This window comes from Saimiri boliviensis, chromosome 7 (assembly GCF_048565385.1).
Source record: "Saimiri boliviensis isolate mSaiBol1 chromosome 7, mSaiBol1.pri, whole genome shotgun sequence".
NCBI lineage: Eukaryota > Metazoa > Chordata > Mammalia > Primates > Cebidae > Saimiri > Saimiri boliviensis.
Genome location: NC_133455.1, coordinates 85,496,519 through 85,520,268, shown reverse-complemented (window position 1 = coordinate 85,520,268; position 23,750 = coordinate 85,496,519). Strand labels below are relative to the sequence as shown.

Here is a 23,750-nt window from a genome sequence, read left to right as displayed (position 1 = left end):
CTGTCATAGCTGTTAGGAATGAGTTTCACTACTTGTATTAGGAAATCTAAATATGGTAGCTTAAATAGTGATTCATTTTTATCATATAATGAAGTTCAGGAGTAGGAGGTTGGTGGCATTAGTTCGTCTACTTGATATCAGAGTTGAAATCTGCGATTCTCTTGACTTTTCCCTTTGGGTCACAAAATCGTTGCACCTGCAGCTATCGCATCCACGTAAAGGCAGGCAGACTCAGAAAGGAGAAATCATATTCTCTTTGCTAACTTCAGGCTTCATTCAAACAAGGGTATCTGATTTCTCTTCTCAAGCTGCCTTCCACAAACATCTCATTGGCTAGAACTGGGTCATGTGAACATCTTTAAGACAATTATTGGCTGAAGGAAAGAGACTGCTTTAAATTCATCATGATTTTTTTTTTTTTTTAACCACTAAATTGGAGAGCTAGTTCTGTCTTCTCTGAGATCAAGGGATATCTTGAGATCAAAGGTAACATTAGCTGGAGAAAAAAGAAGGACAATGACTATTGGGTAGGAAAAGGAGATTGTCAGCCACAGCCATATTATAAAAATGGTATCAAAGCTCACAAACATTTCCTTCATGAAACTGATTTATTTTGTTTGTTTTATAATTGTTGCCATCTGTCTATCTTTTGCTCTTCTACTATTACATGTCCAGGGTCTTATACCTTGTCTGGGGTTCACAAAGAATTAAATGACACACAGGCATGTGTACAAGAGACATTGCTTGATGACAGGTTAAATCTGTAAATATATGTTCACATACATGCCATATACATGTTAAGACCAACTTCCGTATTCCTTTTCTTATGTAAAATAGATGTCACTCACAAAAATGAGCATGCAAATGTGTGCATATATTTAAGGTAGAGAATTTATTCACTGAACATTAATTGCCTACAGTGTACCTGGAATGTCAACACATAATTCAGGCTATGAATTCATCTATCATTGTAAATCATAGTTGGAAAAATGTCTTACTTTTTCTTCTGAGCTTTAGTGAAAATTCTTTGTAATTTTCTGTCAAATAAGATGGAAATCTGGTAAATAACATATATTTGAATTAAGAATTTACTCAATAATGAAAACAGTTTCTAATTTTGACTCTGAGTCATATTCATAAGAAGCCTTACCACAGGCTATATAGGCTGGTTGTAAACAAAGGTTAATTTTATTTGTCTGGCACTTGGAAGCCCGTCCATTACAACCATCTCTTTTCTGCCATTGTCAACCCTTTTCTTTCCCTTTAACAGAGTGCCAAACATGAAATGACAGTGACCAATGTTGACTTAATGTGGATGTTTAATAATGAAAAAAAAAATGTGTCATTCCCAGCATTAGTTACAAATGGCAGTAAGTGTATCGGATGGCAGCCCTGTAATAATTTTACATCCATCATTCTTTCCTGATGCTTCACTGGCCATCTGATGGATGGGGCCAGCAGTGTTAACTCTTCGGAAACTGACACAATGTATGTAGTTCACCATTATCTAACACATGCTTCTTCCTTTAGATAAGGAGAAGGCCTGAGGAATTGTGAATTACAGGTTTTGCTTTGAAAAGTGACTCTGAAGGAACTCATGCCTCTCTAGTTAGTAGAAGATGCTTCAATTAATGATTTACAGATGGGTTTTATAAATGTTGCCTTTAGCTAAAATAAATTATAAAAGTCAAATTAGAAATAGATATTTCAATAGCTAGAGAAAAATTGTATAAAGGAAGTAGGCATGTTAGGTAAATCCTTCTGGAGGAAAATAAGATAGATCTTTGCAACAGTGTGGTAAAGCAGATTTTCTGGCTAGAATTTGCCTAGGAACAAATTAAAATAACACAAGTGATTAATATTTTCTCTTTTTAAAGTGAGCATGTATTATTTTTTAATCTCTACATTTACATGTAATTATTTATTTGGTGACTTTAATTAAAAGATACACAAAACCTGAAGTTGAATATTTGCCTTCTTATTATTGGAATCTCTCTACTCTGAAAATTTATAAAAAATGAAAGGAAAACTGCTTTCTAGGCAACTGATTATTAGAAAATCTACATCAGCTTTTTGTATGCAAGTTGGCATTTGATCCTTAGGTTTTCTTTCCTTTTGTTTTTCATTCATAAAACCTTCTTAATTCTGAGTGTCTTAGCTAGGGAACACTTCTTATGGGACAGGAGGGGAGAGGAAAACCCCGTAGTGAATATTATCAGCACAGAGCAGCCAGTTTTCAAAGACTGTGACAAAAAGGCAAATAGGTATTATGTCATCACCATCCATCACTTTATATGTCAGCCTTTCAATAATTCCAATCGACATTCTTGACAGGCTGATGCAAGTTAAGGGGGCTGTTTGTTTTTAGAAATTGAGTATAGGATGTCTATAGCCTTTTGTTCTAGACGGTTTTCTTCTGTGTCTTTTCATTTCTTTCTCTTCATTTCTTTTCTTTTTGGGGGTATTTAATTGAAATACATGCCGAGTTTGCAGACTGCAAAGATCAGAGCTGTTTTCGTCCAGCAGTGGTAACTATGCATTAAACATTTTGATTTGTTTGAGCTTGAAGTTTAGTCCTTTTTTGCCATTTGCTTCATGGAGTTTGTGTATATTTACAGCCTCTGCATTTAATGGCCACATGCCTTATTTTCACAGATGGCCAGTGGAAGACTTTTTCTTTCTCTTAGTATAGCCTGCTTTCAGTTTTGCTACATTTGTCACAGTGCCACTACTTGCAGCTAGCAAGTGCCCACGCTTGGTGGGGAGCAATTATGGTGTGAGTTTTTAAGGAGCTTTTTAAAGGTTTTTTTTTTTCCAGTAAACTTTTTATGGTTTAATTTTCAAGCCTAGAAAAGCTGTGCATGTTTTCAAACAGAGAGTCTTGTGTTCTTTACATCATTCTGGTAGAGGGGTTAGTGTAGGATGGTCCAATAAAATGAGACTCATAGGGCATGCCAAATTGGGCTTTCAGAGAGACACCCACAGGCCTCTCTGATGATTGAAATTGTCTATTTGTTTAAGGATTTGAGGATATGCTCACAATAGTACTCCTGAAAAAAAATAAGTTTGAAAACACTATGTATAGAATGATGTCGATATTTTTTAAAGTATATTTCCATGATACATAGATAAAAGACTAAAAGGATATACAACAAAATGTCAACAATAGTTATGCCGAGGTTATGGGGTTGTAAATTTTCATACGTAATTCCACATTTCTGAATTTTCTAATTTTCAATAAGTGAAGTAAGACTCACTTTTGTTATGGGACCAGAACTGCTCTTGATAAAAACCTGGCCTGTCAAAGAGTGGTCTTTCTTTTCTCCCTTGATCCCTTCCTTCTCTTCAAGATCAAACAGCTGCCTTCAAGATACTTACACATTAAGACACTGAAATAATTAAGGATAAGTTTGTTTTGCAGTTACCCTCTATATTTAGTAGATACATTCCTTATTACATTCATTGTAAGCTATTTTACCAGTATGGATTTACAACTATTAGGAAAATATGAGGAATGTAGAATTTACTTAAAGGGTCTCATTGAATCTTTTCAGTCACACCTTTTCTCTTCTTTTACAAATAAAAAAAGACTTGCTGGGCGCAGTAGCTCATACCTGTAATCCCAACACTTTGGGAGACTGAGGCGGGTGGATCACCTGAGGCTGGGAGTTCAAGACCAGCTGCCCAACATGAAGAAACTCCATCTCTACTAAAAATACAAAAATTAGCCAGGCGTGGTGGCGCGTGCCTGTAGTCCCAGCTACTAGGGAGGCTGAGGCAGGAGAATCACTTGAACCCAGGAGGCAGAGGTTGCGGTGAGCTGAGATCACACCGTTATACTACAGACTGGGCAACAAGAGTGAAACTCCATCTCAAAAATAAATAAATGAATAAAGACTTGCTTATGCCTATGTCATAGGAGTATAACAGCTATTGATATTTATTTTGTACCTTAACATTTTCACAGGGCTTTCCTATCGTAGTTTGGTCTCATTCTGTAATGTAAGTAGAACAGTATTCTTTGTTTAAAATTTTTTTTTAATTTGAGATTAGAGAAGATTAGAGGAATTCAAGTGATCGATCAGTCTTTGAACTGAAGTCATACAGCTTAAAGTACAGTCTCTTTTCTAATGAACAATGGAAAGGGCATTCCAGAAAGTAACTCAGTTCCTGTTCAATTCGCATTGGTCATGCACAGTCCTCAGCACATTTTTGAGACTTGATCAAAAGAATTTGATTTAAGCAGTCACCATCGCCACAACCTGTGCATCTGTTTTCCAGTTCTTCATTTTTCCCATTTCTGCTTCTTCCTTCATTCTTCTTGTCTTTACCATGCACCAAACAGCATCGCTAGAGTCAAGAAAGCAAAAACAATATACTCAATCTTAGTTACTTTGTTTCTCCCAGCACCTCTGATAAAACGAGTGATGAAGTTTCAGCTGTTCGTTAAAATGAGATTTAAAATACCCATTCTAATACATGTTTTTCTCTCTCTGTACTTAAAATTTCCATGGATAGTTGAAAAGAGAACTATAACGCTGATGTGCCTGTTTCTGTTGTTAGACCCAGCATTTCTGAACCAAGCCATGACTCTTTAAAATGGTCAGATTATATTTATTTAACTGAAGTAATTACTGGCTACTGAGGCTACCTTTGTAAGAATGCTGACAGTTTTTGCCCTTTTATTCCATGAAAAGGAGAAATTGAAGAAAGTAATTCTGTATGTTTCTGTAGCTGAGTAGCTGAGTCACCCATTGTTTATAGAATAATTATCGTCAGACAACATTCCACTTTTGTGTTTACAGTTGTGCAGCCCTCCCACCAACTGGACATCCTGCGTAGGTTGCAAATTCTATTATTTTTCTTAGTTGGCCTGCTGATTTTCTCACATTAACCCTTCTGATTTGACTGAGTATGTACACTATGTCTGTCTGCTGCGGTTTGGAAGAACAACACAGACGTTTTTTAGACATTGGCTGAAGGCTGACCGTATATAAAGACATTTAAAATCCCAGGTTTTGTTTTTTTCCCCTCTTCCTCCCTTATTCCACATGTATACACCGTAAGCAAACACCATGTTGACAAAGAAGCAAGGACCCGTATTTTACTGTGACGGTATTCCTATGTAAAGTTCTCGGTGAATTACTTGTTTTCTATACATTCTTTTGAGTAGCCTTTCTGTACATCACACATCCAGGCCATAGGGAATTTTTTTCCTTCCTGTGGCAGTGGTTTTCTGTTTTAAGGACTAAATTCGTAATGTTCAATGGGGACACGTAAGTGTGTCTTTAACAAAGTACCTGAATTTGCAAGTCTAATTACTGTTGGACAGTCTCCTCACAAAATAATGTCTGAATAGCTATCATATTTTTGTTTTGTACAAAATTCAAAATGTCTTCCTTGAATTTAAGAAAACAATTATGGAATTATTGATTATAAAATACTAGCTTTAAGTATTGAAACTTATTAGCTAATACCTTTTTAAAAAATTATCATTTACAAGTAGAGAAAGTATACAAATAGGACAAATTACACAAGAACCTGAAAAAGATATTTCAGTGGAGTAGAAAGCATCAGCAATAGTTGTCTTTAAATATCTTGCAAACATCCATGTTTAAAAAGAATCAAAGCCTGTTTTTTGTGAGATGTGTGTCAAAATAGTTTTGTTATACTGAGTTCAGTCAAGTAGGACATAAAATCATAGGATTGAAGGTTTGAAAGAAAATGAAAAGGGCCTATCATTCAATCTTGAATTGCCTCTTCAGTATCTGTCATATGCTAGGTAGATTGTCATATGGCCATTACTTGAAAATCTCTCAGAAGGTGGAAATTTCTTCCATCCTGAGGCAGCCCATTCAATGGATAGGCAGCTCGGACTGTTAGATCACTCTTCCTTCAGGGCTTCATTGTCTTTCACCTGATAACTTATAATCTTTGATCAGTATTCTATCTCTTCACTACATATGGCCAAACTCTGTATCTATTTCACAAATAACAGCTGTTTATTCTTTTTAAATGTGGAGGTTCTTAAGTTATTTAAAGACACTGATTGTTAATTTCTTCTTCCTACTCTACTCAAACCTTTTTTTAGGGTCCTGTATAATTTCTTCATTATAACAACAAGGTTTACTAGATAGGAGGATGCTCAAAACATGAGTTAAGTCCAAACAATTATTGTCATTGAGTTTCCCTGGTCTGCATTCTAGCACCTACTAAAAAGGAAAATGAGGGCATTATAACATTATTTTAGTGAATCCATACCAGCTTCCTGTCATTACCACAACCTCTACTGTGTGCTCTGAACTAATCTTTATAGGTAGCCCCATCTTTTCTGAAATATAAATTAAGTGGTAAAGTCATTGTTATTTAAATTTCTCTCTTATTCATAAAAATCAGAATTAGATATTTGTCATCAATTTTGAAATATTCCTCCCATTTTAAAATCACTTCTTTGAAAATCATTAATAAGGATTTATCAATATTGTCAAGTCATGTTCGTATCTTGGAAAGTTACTCACCTAGACAAAAACTCTCAAATTTGTCTACTGCTTGTTTCTGAGCCAACCAATCTATCTTCAACTTTGTAGTACTTCTTAAGAAAACTCGATCTGCTAATACATTTCACTTGATCAGATTGCCTGATCAAACTAGCCTCCTAAGAAGTTGAATCAGAATTATACAGGCAACTTTTCATGAAGCTAGCTACCAAATCTTATATAAGGAAATTCGATTGTGGAAGTGAGTTGTTGGTTTTAATTCCTGAGAGAATTCAGAAGGGGAAAAAAACAGAATTAGATAAGGTGGATTTTGTGGATGACTAGATCAGAGGATGTATATATATGGGCCTTTCCAACCCCTTAGTTCATATCTTGCTATCCTTTTCTGATGGAGAAAGTAGATAGAAAAATTTTCTTCATGGTTTACTAAATTCCAGAAAACCAAAGTGTCTATGGATATTTTAATAGAAAATTCACACTTGATAGAGGTACAATTAGTGAGAGATCTCTTCAACTTGTGTTTTTGTTAGAGGAAAGTGTGTATTTGTGTGAGTGTGTATGTTTGTGTACATATATATAGTTTAGATATCATTTATACATAACTTACAAGAAAGCCTTTTCTCCCATTTGCAGTGTTACATTATGTGGATAGATGATTTTTTCTAAAAAATTGAGATATTAATAACCAAGAGGTTGAAGAGTGGACATGTGCATTCTTTATTTATATTTTACTTGAGCTGATGAAAAAATCTTCAACTGATAAATCATCATGACATTATAAATAATCTTTCATCTTCTTTGGTGGTCTGTAAGGTTCACATAATTGGAGGGTTAAAAACCTTTTTCTGTTTCTTCTTTCTTCCCGTGTCATTAATATAGTAGGAGATCATAAAAAAAAGTGCAGCCAGAAGAGGTTTAACTGTTACTGAGTCAACATTTGACAGTCACACTCTATTCTGTCATTTCATGCATGTGCCGTTTAGAGTTTTATAGCTTTGTGAGCTTTATCTCAGGGATGTCCATTATGATAGCTGATCCACAGCCCATCTCTTTGCGTATGTGTGTCTGACAGAGAGCAAAGCTCATCACCTAGGTAAATTGCAGTTTCAGAGAGCAATAGAAGACTTACCTACTCATGCACTGTTTAATTTAGGATTAGGTAACTAAGGAAATATCAGCCCTAAAGCACAGTTTGCATGTTCTTTTGTTTTGATTGCTCTGTGAAATATCAACGTAAGATGTCTATTAGAATTTTTGCAAAAATAGTGACTTTTCAGTTTTTTAAATGTTTTTTAAGTCAAAATAATGGAGCAGGGAAAACTTTTTGGGTTAAATATGTACAAGACTTACAGTCTGAAACTGTAACTCATCATACCTGAGTATGAAATGGAAATAGAAAACAATGAGTGAATACGTTGTGGTAAATGATAGACAAAAGAGGGAAAAATCTGGGCAATATTTATAGAGTTGTTGTTAAAATTCTTTTTTTTTTTTTTTTTTTTTTTTTGAGGCAGAGTCTGGCTCTGTCACCCAGGCTGGAGTGCAGTAGTGCTATCTCGGCTCACTGCAACCTCCACCTCCAGCGTTCAAGCAATCTCCTGCCTCAGCCTATTAAGTGGTTGGGACTACAGGAATGTACCACCACGCCCAACTAATTTTTGTGTTTTTTTAGTAGAGATGGAGTTTCACCATGTTGGCCAGGCTGGTCTTGAACTTCTGATGTCAAGCAATCCACACATCTTGCCCTCCCAAAGTGCTGGGATTATAGGCGTGAGCCACCATGCCCAGAAAAAATCTCTTTTTTAATGTGTATTTGGTCATACAGGATAGAGTTTATAATCATAACAGACTACTTAATACTCAAATTTAACTATTTCTGTAATTCTTAAATGTTAGATTCCTTGTCTTTTCAATTTTCCCGATTGACATTTTAAAAATAAAAGTATATTTATCTTAAACTAATGAGAATCTAACACGTTTTACTATTATTTTACAAATTAGGATTCTGGGACTCAAGGAGGATAACTGATTTGTCTAAAGCAGTATGACTAATATATATGGCAGAGAGTTTGGCTAAAATGTGATATTCTTGTTGCCAAAACTCATTATTTTCTAACCTCAAAAATGTCCTCTTCCCATGAATCCCTGTGGCCTTTTGCCATTCAGAATGGTTTTGGCTTAGAAGTATGAATTGATACTGACCACTTCCAAACAACGAAGTGTCCATATTTCTTTAGCTATTTCTTGGCTCTCCTTGTTGATTTCCACCATAGCCTGGGATTATGTGCAAACAGTATACATTCTGTTTTCCATTATGCAAATCTTTCAATAAGTCACAGAGCATAAGACTAGATACCAAGTGAATGTTAATACATTAATAATAATTCTCTGTATGTCAGATTTTGGAGTTATTCATTTGCACCAAGTAAACTATGTGATCTACAGCTTTCTTCTGTAGATTATAGAATTCACTTGGATCTTTCTTCAAGTCAGCATAAAATCAGAAGATTTTTTTCAAGTCTGTTTTTAAACAGACTTAACCTAATGTTTCTCGTTGATCTCAGCAAATCTGCAGAGTTGTAAAGACGTGATTAGACAGATAAGACTCATTTTTTGCAAAGAAAATCTAGTTGTTAGCCCATTGCTAGTTCTTATTCAAGAGAGAAAGCATACAGGTCATCTTGTTGGGTCCTTACCTTTTGCGTTTTAACTGCCTTGTTGTAATTAATGTTTTTGTGCCCTCTATTCTGAGATCATTCAGCGCATTTAGAATTTTGGCAAGTATTCCTTTAAATGTATTTATTTTTCTTCTTCTTTTTTTTTTTCTTTTCTTTTCTTTTTTTTTTTTTTTTTTTTTTTTTTGCTATCTTTCTAATAAAAAGAAGGTAAAGGAGAGAATAATGAGTCTTGTCATTTTCAGATCAGCACTCCTAAGTGCTGTGCTCGATTTGTGTTCCAGAATACTTGTCTTTAAATGGGGGAATGGGGTGCTATTTTTCTGCACAAACTTTTGACTAATGTGATTTTTATCAGAGCCAGTCAGAGCTAAGATCGTAAGATTGGTAAAAACTGTCACTGTGCCCATCAACATTTATTTCTGTTTTCCTAAAATCAGTTTCTTTGGTGTTTCCCATTTTCAACATGTTCCCACTTAACTCTCTTCATACCTGAAAGGTTCCAGCTGCCTCTAGTTGAAATATTTATTTATAAGAACTTTGAGAATCAAAATATTACCTTTTCCTGTAGTATTTGCTCTTATGAAAAGACAGTTTTAGAAACGGAAATATTTAACCCATAGAACAGAATCTCAAATGGTTGAGCTTTATACATGATAGTGCATAGGTGAACTCTTTCAGAGAGGTGATGGCCAGAGACAGGTGGGATTAAAAGAACGGAGTAGAAGAGATTTTTCTAGTATGTCAGCTCTTCTGCTTTATAATAACATTTGTCTGATTCTTTCTCGTCTTATATACCATTCAATTGAATTTAAACTTTTGAGAACTATTCTTAAATCTAATCCATTATTTTGGTGGTTCAATATATTGCCTTGACACATAACCACATATTGATACATAAGTACTATATATAAGTACTCTATATCAACTTTATAGGATCAGTTTTCATATGAAATTATATGACAATTATTTTTTACTTAAGTTGTTAATTATCTCCTCCTCACATCCGTTTCCTTGTCTTCTGAATTTATTGTCCACACTTTTTTAAAAAATGTGGCAATGTTATCATTTTGATTTACATGCTGTTGTAATGTGTTTTAATTAAAGGCATACCTCACGTTCTCAAATTCCTGCAGTTGCTTCCCCTTTTTCCTGTTCACATGTCCGTTAGCTTAAATTACTATACAGAGGGTTATGAGAAAGTACAGCTTACTGGGCTGACTTCCACTATGTCCCACTGACATCCTCTTAGAAGCATAGTAATTTCACTTTTGGGTAGTTAATTGGATTGTTTATTAATATTGTGTGCATTAGTGGTGGATAGCTATAGGTTACTTATTGTAAAAACTGAGTGTGACTTCCCCAAGTGTACATTAGTGGTGAATAGTTATAAGTTACTTACTGTAAAAACTGAGTGTGACTTTCCCACTCATATTTATTGTTAGTCTCTTGATAAGACAGCACAGCATCTGTAGAGCTGAACTCAGAACTTTGAAAGTTGCTTAATGTGTCATTCTTTTTCTACTTTGATTGAGTTCATTTCGCTCTTTCTTCTTGAAAGACTTTGCTTCAGAATGGAAAACTCTCTAGCAAATATATAGTATTATTTACCTGTACTGTTAAATCAAAAGCTGAGAGGTGATCCAAGCCCAGTACATTCCTCAGAGAGAGTACAGTAAAGTCTTCATTGACCTGAGGACTATCAGATCATGTTGATGGAATGTGTGTGTGTGTGTTTTTTAAAATGTAACTGTCTTTTGTTTTAACAGCTACATTTACTGTAAAGAAAGTCTGTTAAGCTGGTGTCCTTGATGCTCCTGAGCTCAGCTGAATATATGCAGCCGACTCTCTCAGCGAAAGACATCCAAAAACATATAAAGCATCTGAAAACAACAACTTCACACACAAAACAAATCAAGTCAGATTCTACAGTTTTAAATGCGTAACTTATTTCAACTTTAATACCATTTAATTCTATAGAACCAAGTTTATATAAACTGTTTTGATCTCCAGTTTCTCTATATGTTTTATTTATACCGGTTGACAATTTAAAAATAGTTTTCCATTAAATAATGTACATACTTTGATGAATAAATTACAGGAGTTTCAAGGCCACTAACTTAAGAGAATTTTTAATCGAGTATGTGTAATTGTCACATTGTCAGAGACTTCATTGAGATAAAGCAAGTACTGTGTTAAGAATTTCAGTATCTTATTAGTTCTTCGTGGGAACATTAGTTGGGCCCTTTACCTGTAACACAGTTATCTTAAATTATTAATTAGTTATATTAAATTATTTCTGTGAACATGTTATCGTGTCAATAGCAGTTCTGCAGTGTATGTGGTTCACTAGTGTGATTCATGACTACATTCCTGAGAAATGAGGTGAATAATTATAAAGAAACTTGAGACAATGTTACGAGATCCAATGGATGCTTTTCTTAAAACTGTTTTGGAACTACAGCCTCAGAGCAATGCTAGCGAGTTCAAGAGAAATTTACCAATACGTGCTTTTTCTGTTCCTAAGTCACCCAGTTTCTTAATTTGACAGTCGTTTCATGTCTCATGTGGTTTAGATTAAGCATTATATTTTTCTTGAAAAAAATTTATTTTGTAATGCCATGTTCTCCATGAATGTAAATCGTGCACTGCATGCTTCAACAACTTGATGTCTCTGTAGATCTAATTTTGGTATATTTGTATCTCAAATAATTCGCCAACTCAATATTTTGGCTTAGCAATCCAAATCAAATTGTGGTCCAAGTAGCAGGCACTCACATTGGATGTACAGAGACTTGACAAGCAATTAGCAATGAATATTTAAACGTCTTCATTACCCTTGCATGAGGAATGCAGATGGCATTTGGGAAGATGGCAACCAGAGGGCACTACTGTGAATTATGTTTCTATTATTTGGTCACCTGACTATTGGAAGACTTTCTCTGGGCTCCATGCCACTCCTATACTTCTACTGTCTGGCCAAAAATAAAGCAGACATTCCAAATGTAAAACAGGTTGCTTCCATGAAATTTCTATGCACATTTTGTGATTTGGGAAGGTTATCTCCAAGGATCCCGGCATATATCCTATAGGCATACCAAACCCAAACGCCAAGACTTTATTGGGGCTATGAGAATCGGAGTTCCTTCAAAAATCCTGCTGATCATTCCCTTAATGACTTCAGCTTAATGTGCTGAACGTGCAAAGGTGAATAAATCGACATTTCATCCTTTCCAGAAGCTAATGTATTACATACAGCCCAAGAAAATAAAATGTCTTCAAATAATTATAATTCCTAGACTGATCTCTCATTATAATTTTTTTAAAGGAAAAAACAACACTGGAGAGTCTGACTCAGCAACTGGCAGTTAAACAGAATGAAGAAGGAAAATTTAGCCATGCAATGATGGATTTCAATCTGAGTGGAGATTCTGATGGTTTGTGAAAATTGTTCATATATATTCCAATAATGCATGAAAGTGTCTATTTAGTACAATTAAAAACTGCTAAAAAAAAATAGACTAGACAACCACCACATACCTGATCATTACAATAAGAGGTCACGTATACTGAGCAGTTCCCATGTGCTAAGCACCCTGCTGAGTGCTTTGCATGAATCATCTCATTTAATTCCTAGTCAACCTATGATAAGTCCCCTTGCAGAGAAAGAGTCTGAGCCTCAGGAGTTTTGATGCATTTTCCCCAGGTCACAGAGCTCTAAGTGCCACAGGCAGGAATTGAATTGAGATGGCATGATTCTAAAGCAAATGCCCTTAATCACCAGCTACCCCATCCCTCACTTCCCTATTTCTTTCCTTCTTTGTCTTTTTTTCCCCCCTTTTTTGAGACAGAGTCCTGCTTTGTAGCCCAGGCTAGAATGTAGTAATGCAGTCACAGCTTACTGCAGCCTTAGTCTCCCAGGCTCAAGTGATCCTTTCACCTCAGCATCCCGAGCAGCTAGGACTATAGATGCACGCCAACATGCCCAGCGTGTGTGTGTGTGTGTGTGTGTGTGTGTGTGTGTGTGTACGCACACACGTGCACACACGTGCGTGTATATATATATATATATATTTTTATATTTTTTTTTGTAGGGACAAGGACTCACTATGTTGTCCAGGCTGATCTCAAACTCCTGGGCTCAAGTGATCCTCCCACCTCAACCTCCCAAAGTGCAAGGATTACAGGTATGAGCTGCTGCACGCAGGCTCACTTCCCTTTTTCTTGTACTCAAAACAAACATTTTCACAATTTTTCTGTCAGCTCATTCTTAAGTTTCCATTTGTCAAGACGTAACCAGAATACATGGCTCAGAGGACATTTCCAGGACACTTTTTTACATTTTGGAACCCTTCTCTCTAGTGTTATATATTGCATAGTCAAGTGTCCTGCCCACTCTCTGTAACCTAACTAGAATCCAGCTGCATGGCTTTATGCTCCTCTCATAGGCCTCCAGACTTCTGTTTTCTGTATCATCTCTGAACATTCTGAACATCCACAGTGACAACAAATTAAATTGATACTCTAATTTTTAATAGCATAGCAAAGAGGGAAAAAGAAGAAAGTGCTGTTCTTATACAATACCCTGACTGGGACCATCGCCCTACCGTCAGGTAACATCCATGCTTTTTAAGTGTTCCTTTGGTGGCACAGCTCTCAACTTTGTTACTATTACGGGGAAGTTCCCTGCATACAGAAAAGAGTGCACCAGGGCAAACCAGTGAGATGCATACTTTAAGAGAGGGTCCCCTTGAATCCTCCAATATACAAGGCTCTCTACTCGGTGCCTTGGGCCAATTCTACTTTTAAGACCAGGTCTACATGAGTCAAGGGACTAAACAAACCTGAACATTGAAACACGTAATTCTATCAAAACTGAATTTCATTGAATTGGATTCACTCTGCATTTTTCTAGTCTAATGTTACAAACATTTTCTATTTTCTACTTCACTTAGCTAAGATAAACCTAGCCTGTGTACATTTAAAGAGCTTGTTTAGATTTGATGAAGACACATAATGTTCATTTTATTGCTTATGTCGCTGTAAGGTGTAGGAACAAGGAAAGGCAGATGTGCAAATGATCATTTGCTAGTTACAAGCCCATTTTAGGAAGATGTTGCCATATATTTGCACTTATTTTGTCAATAAAAGACAATTACTGGTAATAACACATTTCATAAATTTTAAGTTATATTAGCATGGTAAAATAGACCCACAGTAATCAGCATTAAAACATCAAAGTTTTTGTTGCTGTCATTAGTTAAATTCAATCATGCTTATATGTGAAATATTTTCCACTTTGCATTAAACCAAAGAGCATGTTATTAATGAGAAATATTGAGAAATTTCACCAACAGGTGTGCTGTTTTTAATGTGTCACTATAGAGGTCTTCAAATTTGGGCCATTTTGTTTGATTTGTTTCTTCAAATTTAAAAAAGAAAAAATAAGGAATGAATACAAAGCAAGAAAAGAAAAGCAGTGCTTTTGTTGATAATCCAGTCTCTAGAAATCCCCGAAGGATTTGTAAACTTTTAGGTACTACCAAAATACATCTACAGCTTTTGCGGTAATAACCAGTGAAAACCTGTCGGAGTTCTACTAGTTCTCCTTATTTTTTCTTTGCCTAAACTCAAGTATCTTAGAAGCTGTTTAATCTGCTGAAGCCATTCTGAGAAGTCGCATAAGGCTGGAGGAGTGAATGCATCTTCCAGAGCTCTTGTTGTTAACTCATGAGTTGTGTTTTATCATCTGTTTACTGATTGAAATGTAACTGTCCATGGGACTCTTTGGATAACTTTAGATATTAGGGGGGAAATTCAAAGGAAATTATTATTTTTCTTGCCTTAAACATGTGACTTTGGACTCCTTAAGAAACTAAAGTAATATAACTGTTTGTTCTTTTCCATACCATTTTTACATATATTTGGGGGGCAGACCTGTCATTACTGTATCAGCATATGTCATGCATTTATCAGCATGTAATTTCAAAGAAAAGACAATTATTTTACAGGGAAATATCTATACTGTTTTTAACCTCAAAATTTGATGTTTTTATTTACATATGTTCAGACAGTCTTTAGGTAGCAAAAATATATCCTCCCCTATAATCATCCATTTTGCCAAATGTATTTCTGCCTCTTTACCTATTTCATATTTCTATACTACTATATGCCTATTGATTTAATCTAACTATTCTCTTTCCAAATTGTGTCAAAAATCACATTTTGGAGTTTATTGTGAGCTGTTGAAAGTAAATGGGGAAACAGTTCACTAAAAGAAAGAGAAAACAGATTAGAAATGGGTTAAAAATACAAATACAACATTTACCACTACAACACTTATCACAAAAACTTCATAAACAAGCATCTGTCTTAAGAACTAGAAGTGCCATTATCAGAAGTACTTTTGATTTTCAGATATCTTAATAGACTAAAAAATGGAATGCAAGAAAAAGTGTTACCAAAAGTTTTAACACTAACACAAAGTGGTATGTTCTGTTTTCAGGAAGTGCTGGAGTCTCAGAGTCAAGAATTTATAGGGAATCCAGAGGGCGTGGTAGCAATGAACCCCACATAAAGCGTCCAATGAATGCCTTCATGGTGTGGGCTAAAGATGAACGGAGAAAGATCCTTCAAGCCTTTCCTGACATGCACAACTCCAACATCAGCAAGATATTGGGTAAGGAAAACATTAAGAACTAAGTGACATATGGAATAAAGGCACTGTCCTGTTTCCTGAAGCTGTGGAAGGATCCTGGATTTGGAGGCCATGCAGCTCATGATATCTGCTTATCCAGAAAATAAGCATCCTCATTGAGGCTACTTCTGTTGATGAAGCATTCTATGTTCATTGGGAAATATACCATATTTCTATAGCTCATTTAACTGTTTGTTTTCATACTAATTATTTTAATGCTTTATCATCTTCAAAAATCTAGAAATATTTGTACTAAGGCTGAGAAAAAAGTTACTTTCACATGAGTCACTAGACATTGCTACTGTTCATGTGTATTCATTTCATTGCATCCTATAGACAACTTATTGTATTCTTAAGGTCTCCTTCCTCTCTCATCATCCTCTGTAACAGAAGGATAAGGAGTTTTGTTTGTAGAATTTATCATGTTGTGGGAGTGAGGGTGGAGGTGGGGAAGATGTTTATTCCAGTGCTATAATTGAAAATCAGTTTTAGATTCTCAGAACATAGGAAGATGTAGAGTGTACATTTTTACATTTATACTTTTAGTAACCTTAAGTACTAAAGACACTTTTAGTAATAATAACTTTTAATACTTTTCAGGATGATTGAAAGGAGACTTTTTTGCCATTGCAACATTCAATTTAACAGAAAACAAAGTACATATTTACTCTACCTACACAGACACTGAAGCACACAGGAAAAATGGTTGGAAAGATAGAGTGCAGATTATAAAGATACCTATTATAGAACAATTCAGGTCCCGAGGGAAAAAAAAGAGAAGATTCCATTGCTTTTGTGCCTTACCTTGACATCATTATCATTGTAATTATCATTATCTTCATCAATATCTTTGTCTTCATAATCTTCACCTTCAAGTATCCTGATGGCCAGATACTCAACAATCTAAGAAAATTTTGATTGGCCGGGCGCGGTGGCTCAAGCCTGTAATCCCAGCACTTTGGGAGGCCGAGGCGGGTGGATCACGAGGTCAAGAGATCGAGACCATCCTGGTCAACATGGTGAAACCCCGTCTCTACTAAAAATACGAAAAATTAGCTGGGCATGGTGGTGCGTGCCTGTAATCCCAGCTACTCAGGAGGCTGAGGCAGGAGAATTGCCTGAACCCAGGAGGCGGAGGTTGTGGTGAGCCGAGATCGCGCCATTGCGCTCCAGCCTGGGTAACAAGAGCGAAACTCCGTCTCAAAAAAAAAAAGAAAATTTTGATTAATTACTCTGTCACTTCTAAGAGTTTAATGATAAAAATAGAATAGAAATATTTGATCAGAAAATGTTGGCTTTAACAAGTAACCAAATTTGTCAAAATTTATTAACGCTTTATTAAAATTCATAATGCACTTGGAATTACATGGAGTTTATAATGATAGTATCACTTTTGATTCTTTACTGATCATGTATAAATGGCTAACATATTGATGAGGGTTTTTTTTTAATTTATTTTTATTTTTTGGAGACGGAGTCTCGATTTACCACCCAGGCTGGAGTGCAGTGGTGTGATCTCAGCTCACTGCAACCTCTGCCTCCTGGATTCAAGCAATTATTCTGCCTCAGCCTCCTGAGTAGCTGGGATTACAGGTGCAGGCCACCATACCCAACTAATTTTGTATTTTGGCCAGGCTGGTCTCAAACTTCTGACCTCAGATAATCCACCTGCCTCAGGCTCCCAAAGTGCTAGGATTACAGGTGTGAGCCACCACATCCAGCCGCATGAGTTTTTATGATCCCATATTCTCAACAAAGATACTAGATGCCACCCAGTCCACAAGGTGCCTTTGTAATGGGATCAAAACAGAAACCATTAGCCACTTAAACTTGTATCTCATTTTTCACCTAAATCTTATCTAAAAAGACGTGAACATACAAAGCTTTCAGTAGTATACATAGAAAATATGAAAATCTGTGTGTAAAAATATATATCATGCATAATCAAAAACTTGAACTGATCAAGAGGAAATCCACATTTTTTTACATCTCCACCGGTGCTGTTCTGTTTTTCCTTTTTGTGACTATATTCTACCTTCCATATGAAATTTCCTGTCTTTACAAAACTACCAGTTTTATTTGGAAAACTCTAGAAAAGAATACTTTATGTAAGCATATTTCAAGTTTTAATATATCGGTTATTCCCAAATTAGAAATCCAAAATTGTCAGAATAAAGAACAAGTTAAATGCTAAGATTTCAAAACTGGCTTTATATTATTCAACTCATGTGTCTGAATACCAAAAAGGTGATACTCACCAATTAAAACTATCTTAACTATAAGAAATACCAGTTTTGATGAAATGATATTTTAGGAAATAATAGCAAAAACCTCCGTGGAAAAGAGATGACTAGCTAAGATAATTCCCTTCTGATCTGAGGGAAAGAATATTAGAATGGCCATATGATTGTATCATAATAGACAACATGAAAGAGAATAGTGCCTAATTTCAGTCTTTCTGATGAAAATGTATTATTAAAAGATATAACATTTATATTTGGGAACAAATAAAACATTGAGGTATTTTGGACCTCAATATTTAGTCACAGCTTTAAATAAATAAGTGATCTTCAAATATCCACAAGAGCATTCTAAATGGCCCATTTCATACAAAAGTACAAAGAAAGCTTGATGTTTTCCTCTTTGCTGATTGTTTTGGATAACAGCCTCGACAGCATGCCGCTAATTCATTCTGCTTAAAACAGGCGCTTGAGCTGGGTTGACATTTTACGTAGTCTCTGGGGATCCTAGTTGACATTTTAAAGGGCTTCTAAGCATTTTATAATACCCTAAAATCTGGTTTTAATAAGCCATTCTGCTGAAATTGTTAACATAAGGAATCACCTCTTACTGCTTGGCGCTAGATCGGGGATGAGGGACATCTTTTTCTGATTAGATATACAGTAGTTGGAGTAAAATGTGTAAATTCATTACAGACCCCATGGAGATGACAATGTTCCTCAGCTCAAACTCTTCACTTTCAGTGTATTGCCAGATTTAGAAAGAAAAGGAATAATTGTAGGAACTTGTTATTCCCCTCTATTTAGAGCATCAAATATTTTTGATTGAAACTTCCTCTTTTGTCATCAGGAGGAAAACCCAATTGTCCTCTGTTTTTTTCTTCTAAAAGGCCAACCTTTTGAAAGCAGCAGGGAATAAACTCCCTGGACATCAATACAGAGTAAGCAGCCAGCCACGCCCGAATTAAGTAGATATTTTTTATCTTTTTTTGGTGATACCCAAAATGCTTTCTATCATTCTCATCAAGTGTGTTTCAGGGGTTAGTTAACACCTTAACTGAATACAATGGTTATCGCACCTGCAAAGCTTGAAATCAAAACCAAACTTGTCAGTTGAACCTAACTCAAGGTTACTGTTTTGAAAATGAAAACTGGATTTACCATCACATGGAAACACTGCCCTGTACTGTCATAAAATGTAGTAGTTAGCCATTTGCCCCAATTTGTGCTTAGCTATCTTAATTCTTAGGTTTGAAAAGACTTGGAATTATTATATGGCCATATTTTAAAATGTAATTTAGGATTCAGTGATACTTTCAGGGAAATTATACTATCAAGAGTGAAACTATTTTATAATTCCCGCTCATGCCAGATTTGGAAGCCAACTTATCTTAAGAATTTACACATCTTTTATTATCCCATTTCTTGATATATACATGCATCTTTCTTTCCTCTTTTTTTATGCCAGACCAGCTTTCTTTAAATTAGTCTAATTCCTCTTTCCACTGAAAGACCTGAAGTATTATATTCTTCCTCAATAGGATGTTCTTCTCTTTGTGATTCCCAGTAGGAGTCATTCCCGCAGCAAAGCCTTCCTGACCTGCAGAGGATTGATCTCACCTCCTTATCATATGTTCTCTTACTTTCCTGTACTTCCCACAACTATAAGGAAGATAAATTTTATCATTAAATATTTAATGTGTACTCCATGATTGAATATAAGCTTCAAAGAGACAGGAACTATAACTTCTTTATTCACTCACTACTTCATATCAGTAATTAATACAACATCATGCACATAGTAGGAATATAAAAACAACTCTCACATTCCAAGGTAGATTACTTCAAAGCATAAACATTTTCTTTCTTTGAAGAGCAAAAGCTTTTTGGCTTGTAGATAATCTAAATTTAGGGAAGGGTCTTTGGCAATTCCTATTCTAATTGAAAATGCTGGTTTCATTTTTCAATTTTGGGATAAAGATAACTAATAGATTTTACATTAGATCAACCATCGTTGATCCATTTTTCAGTGTATTCCTATTTGTGAGTTATTTATAGTAAGCTCACTTTGCACTCCCTGATCTGAAGTTCAAAAAACTGGTATAAATGGTTGGAAGAAACTCCATGAAAAGAGTTGTTCTAGTTTAATAGTGTTATAACCGTATCTTTGTTTATAAATACCCTGAGAATAACATAATGATATTCAAGTATCTTCAGAGAATAATGCTGTGCCAACAAGGAGTTTGAGATTATACCTACAAATGATATGACTTGACCAACCAACTTAATTTCGGATGATGCTATTTAAACAGAAGTTTAAGAAAGGAGTGGAAAAAGAAACTTTATTATTTAAACCGTAACCTGAGTTTCTATTGTAAATAGAATGAATTCATACTGGCTTTCTAGATTTTGAAAAAAGTTATACCTATGTAATATCTCTTCCAATTTCTAAGGGAAAAAATTTCAACATTTCTAAGGGAAGAGATGTTGCCTCTTTCACTGCATGCTTTAATAAACATAACAGCCTATATGAGGAATTCTCTACATGTGTAGGGGAGAACCATTCAACAGTGAGCTACTTGCATTTAATATATGGTGTTATGGGTGAGTAATGAACTCATTCAAAAGCTTCTAAGATCTTACTTAGATGACATTTAAAGGCAGGTAAAAGACTATTTGGTAAAGATATCCTAGTTGTAATTTTTCAGTCTTTGTACATTCGGGTTGAGTTGAGATGACTATTTGCAGATAAACACACACTTCATCTGCAAATAGACTTTTAACTCTTTCTTAATAAAAAGTAAACACTGTTACTACCACTTCTATTTGAAAAAAAAAAAACTTTGACAAAATCAACGTTTTAAACCGTATCTAAAATGTGAATTAGCATAAACTATTTGTATTTAAGCTTCAAACTTGTCTTTTTTAATCCCAACTAAATTCACACCAAAATTAATAGTGAAAAGAGAGGGAAAAACAATTTGGGTTATTATTACTAATGCAGACTATATTGTGGGAAGTGATATCTTTGTATGTTATTGAAATTGATTTATTAAGAGAAAATCTTAGTACACTCTTACTTTAATTGTGACCTCTGCTATATTTTATATAGTAGGTGGCCATATATAGGAAATGCCATACATTATAGCACAGTTTAAGTTCTGTCAAACCTGAGTTTGAGCCACAGATCTGCCCTTCAGTAATTATGGCCCTGGCTAAGTTAGTTTGAATCTCAGTTTTCTCATCTATGTGGTACATATACACCATGGAATATTATGCAGCCATCAAAAACGATGAGTTCACGTCCTTTATAGGGACATGGATGAACCTGGAAACCATCATTCTCAGCAAACTGACACAAGAGCAGAAAATCAAACACCGTATATTCTCGCTCATAGGCGGGTGTTGAACAATGAGAACACATGGACACAGGGAGGGGAGCACTACACACTGGGGTCTGTTGGGGGGAAATGGGGGAGGGGCAGGGGGTGGGGAGGTGGGAAGAGATAGCATGGGGAGAAATGACAGATACAGGTGAGGGGACGGAAGGCAGCAAAGCACACTGCCATGTGTGTACCTGTGCAACAATCTTGCATGTTCATCACATGTACCCCAAAACCTAAATGCAATAAAAAAAAAAAAAAGAAAAGAAAATAGATGGAAATGCTGTCTGTCTTATAAGATTGAGGTGAAAGTTAGGAAAGGGATGATGCATGTCAAGCTTCTAGCATAGTATCTGGCACATAGTAGTTATTCAGTCCATGTTGATTAATATTATAATTTTAATTATAATTAAAATGTTAATAAAATGAATTTTTAACTACTATCATTTTCATAAGCATAAAATACTTAAACATTTTGGGGAGGATGAGACTACATGATATATGTTAGGAACTTTTGTAGTGAAAAACATCTCCTGCATAAAATACTCAACAACTAGATAATTAGTCTGAGACTCAAAATGTGGGATAAAATATTATGTAACTTTTTTGTTCACATGTGAATTATATGATCTAATGTAGGAATGAGAAATATATTCATTAAATTATGAGCTTTTGGGTACATAATACAAAATTTTGGCTAAACTTCGAATTCAAGCCAGAAAAAAAAGAATTGCCCAGTGTTTATATCTTTAGGCACAAAACCGCCACCACCTCTGTTCTTGTGGGATCTCGCTAATCAAAAACAGGTTTATGTATTTCTGGGTTTTGGTCCACATCCCTACTTCAGATTTTCTTGTTCTCAGCTATATCTCTTTTTAGAATGCTTAGAAGCTGTGCAAATTGGCATCCTAACCTTCTTTCTTCATAGGATCTCGCTGGAAAGCTATGACAAACCTCGAGAAACAGCCATATTATGAGGAGCAAGCCCGTCTCAGCAAGCAGCACCTGGAGAAGTACCCTGACTATAAGTACAAGCCCAGGCCAAAGCGCACCTGCCTCGTGGATGGCAAAAAACTGCGCATTGGTGAATACAAGGCAATCATGCGCAACAGGCGGCAGGAGATGCGGCAGTACTTCAATGTTGGGTATGGACCCTTCAGTCATTTTTCTCATGGGGCAAACTTCCTGTTATACTTAATGGGATGTGAAACATATTTGCTCAGTTGCAAAGAGGCATTTTGAAAGAGAATCTGAGCTCAGAGTATTTTCAGAGACTAACAGTCTCCCACATGGTCTTGAAAAATATATGCATATGAATCCCCTGCAAGTTCCTAGCTCTAACATGAGATTTGTTAACAACTAGTTTAAAAATAAGATAACTACAAGTAAATAATTTTGAAGCTTTCTATTAAAAACTTAGAAGTATAACTGGTTCTTTTCTTCATTGGTTTGCATTACCTCCTAAGCTTCACCATGATCAATTTTACAATGGACAACTTTGTTGAGACAATACAAAATAAAAATCATTTCGAAAGAAAAAATACTTATTTCTAAATATAGAGAGGTTAGTGAGCTATCAAGGTACATGTGTGGCCCTTGTAGGTCACACAAGCTAGGGATTATATTTAGGGCACAACAAGGTTATGAACAGGAAGTTTCATTCTGAATTGAGAACACAGCTCCGAGATGTTTTACAGTGCTCCAGTGGCAAGGTTGTTGATAGTGTTGTAGATGTTCTACAGAAATGCATTGCTTCTACAGAATTCTCTCAAACACAAAAATAAAGTCGTTCATCTTTGAAATAGAAGTTAGTTCCTAAGAGCTACTTAGAATAATAGATATTGTTCTAAATATGGGCAGAGAATAACATAAAAGCCTTTTCAAATATGCTCTGTCCCCTCCAGTTCCTTGGAAGAGGCTGCATGCTCTGTCCAGCTTCTATGATTCCTATGCAAGCACATGACTCCTCACAAAACTAAACACAAAGCCCAACAGTTCTTGGGTTAATAGTAAACATATGAATGAATAAAAACAAGCATAAACGAGCATCATCTATTCATCCCTTTCTATAGGACCAACTATGTTATTTATAGGACCAGTTGTAAAAATGAGGAGACAGAGTCTCTTGTTAAAAAGTTATTAGGAATTTTGGCCTGGTGTGGTGGCTCACACCTGTAATCCTAACACTTTGGGAGGCCGAGGTGGGTGGATCACCTGAGGTCAGGAGTTCAAGACCAGCCTGGTCAGCATGGTGAAAC

The 23,750-nt window shown here is 35.5% G+C and overlaps 1 protein-coding gene across 16 annotated transcripts in view; it reads left to right on the top strand.

The window, feature by feature from the left end:
• SOX5 (SRY-box transcription factor 5) overlaps positions 1-23,750 on the top strand; it is a 1,015,292-nt gene that overhangs the window by 989,617 nt on the left and 1,925 nt on the right. For all 16 annotated transcript variants that reach the window (XM_074402912.1, XM_074402908.1, XM_074402910.1 and 13 more), the window contains 3 exons: positions 12,501-12,609; positions 15,678-15,851; positions 22,421-22,637. In XM_074402912.1, coding sequence (XP_074259013.1) covers positions 12,501-12,609; positions 15,678-15,851; positions 22,421-22,637 — 500 coding nt within the window. The remainder of the gene's footprint in view (positions 1-12,500; positions 12,610-15,677; positions 15,852-22,420; positions 22,638-23,750) is intronic.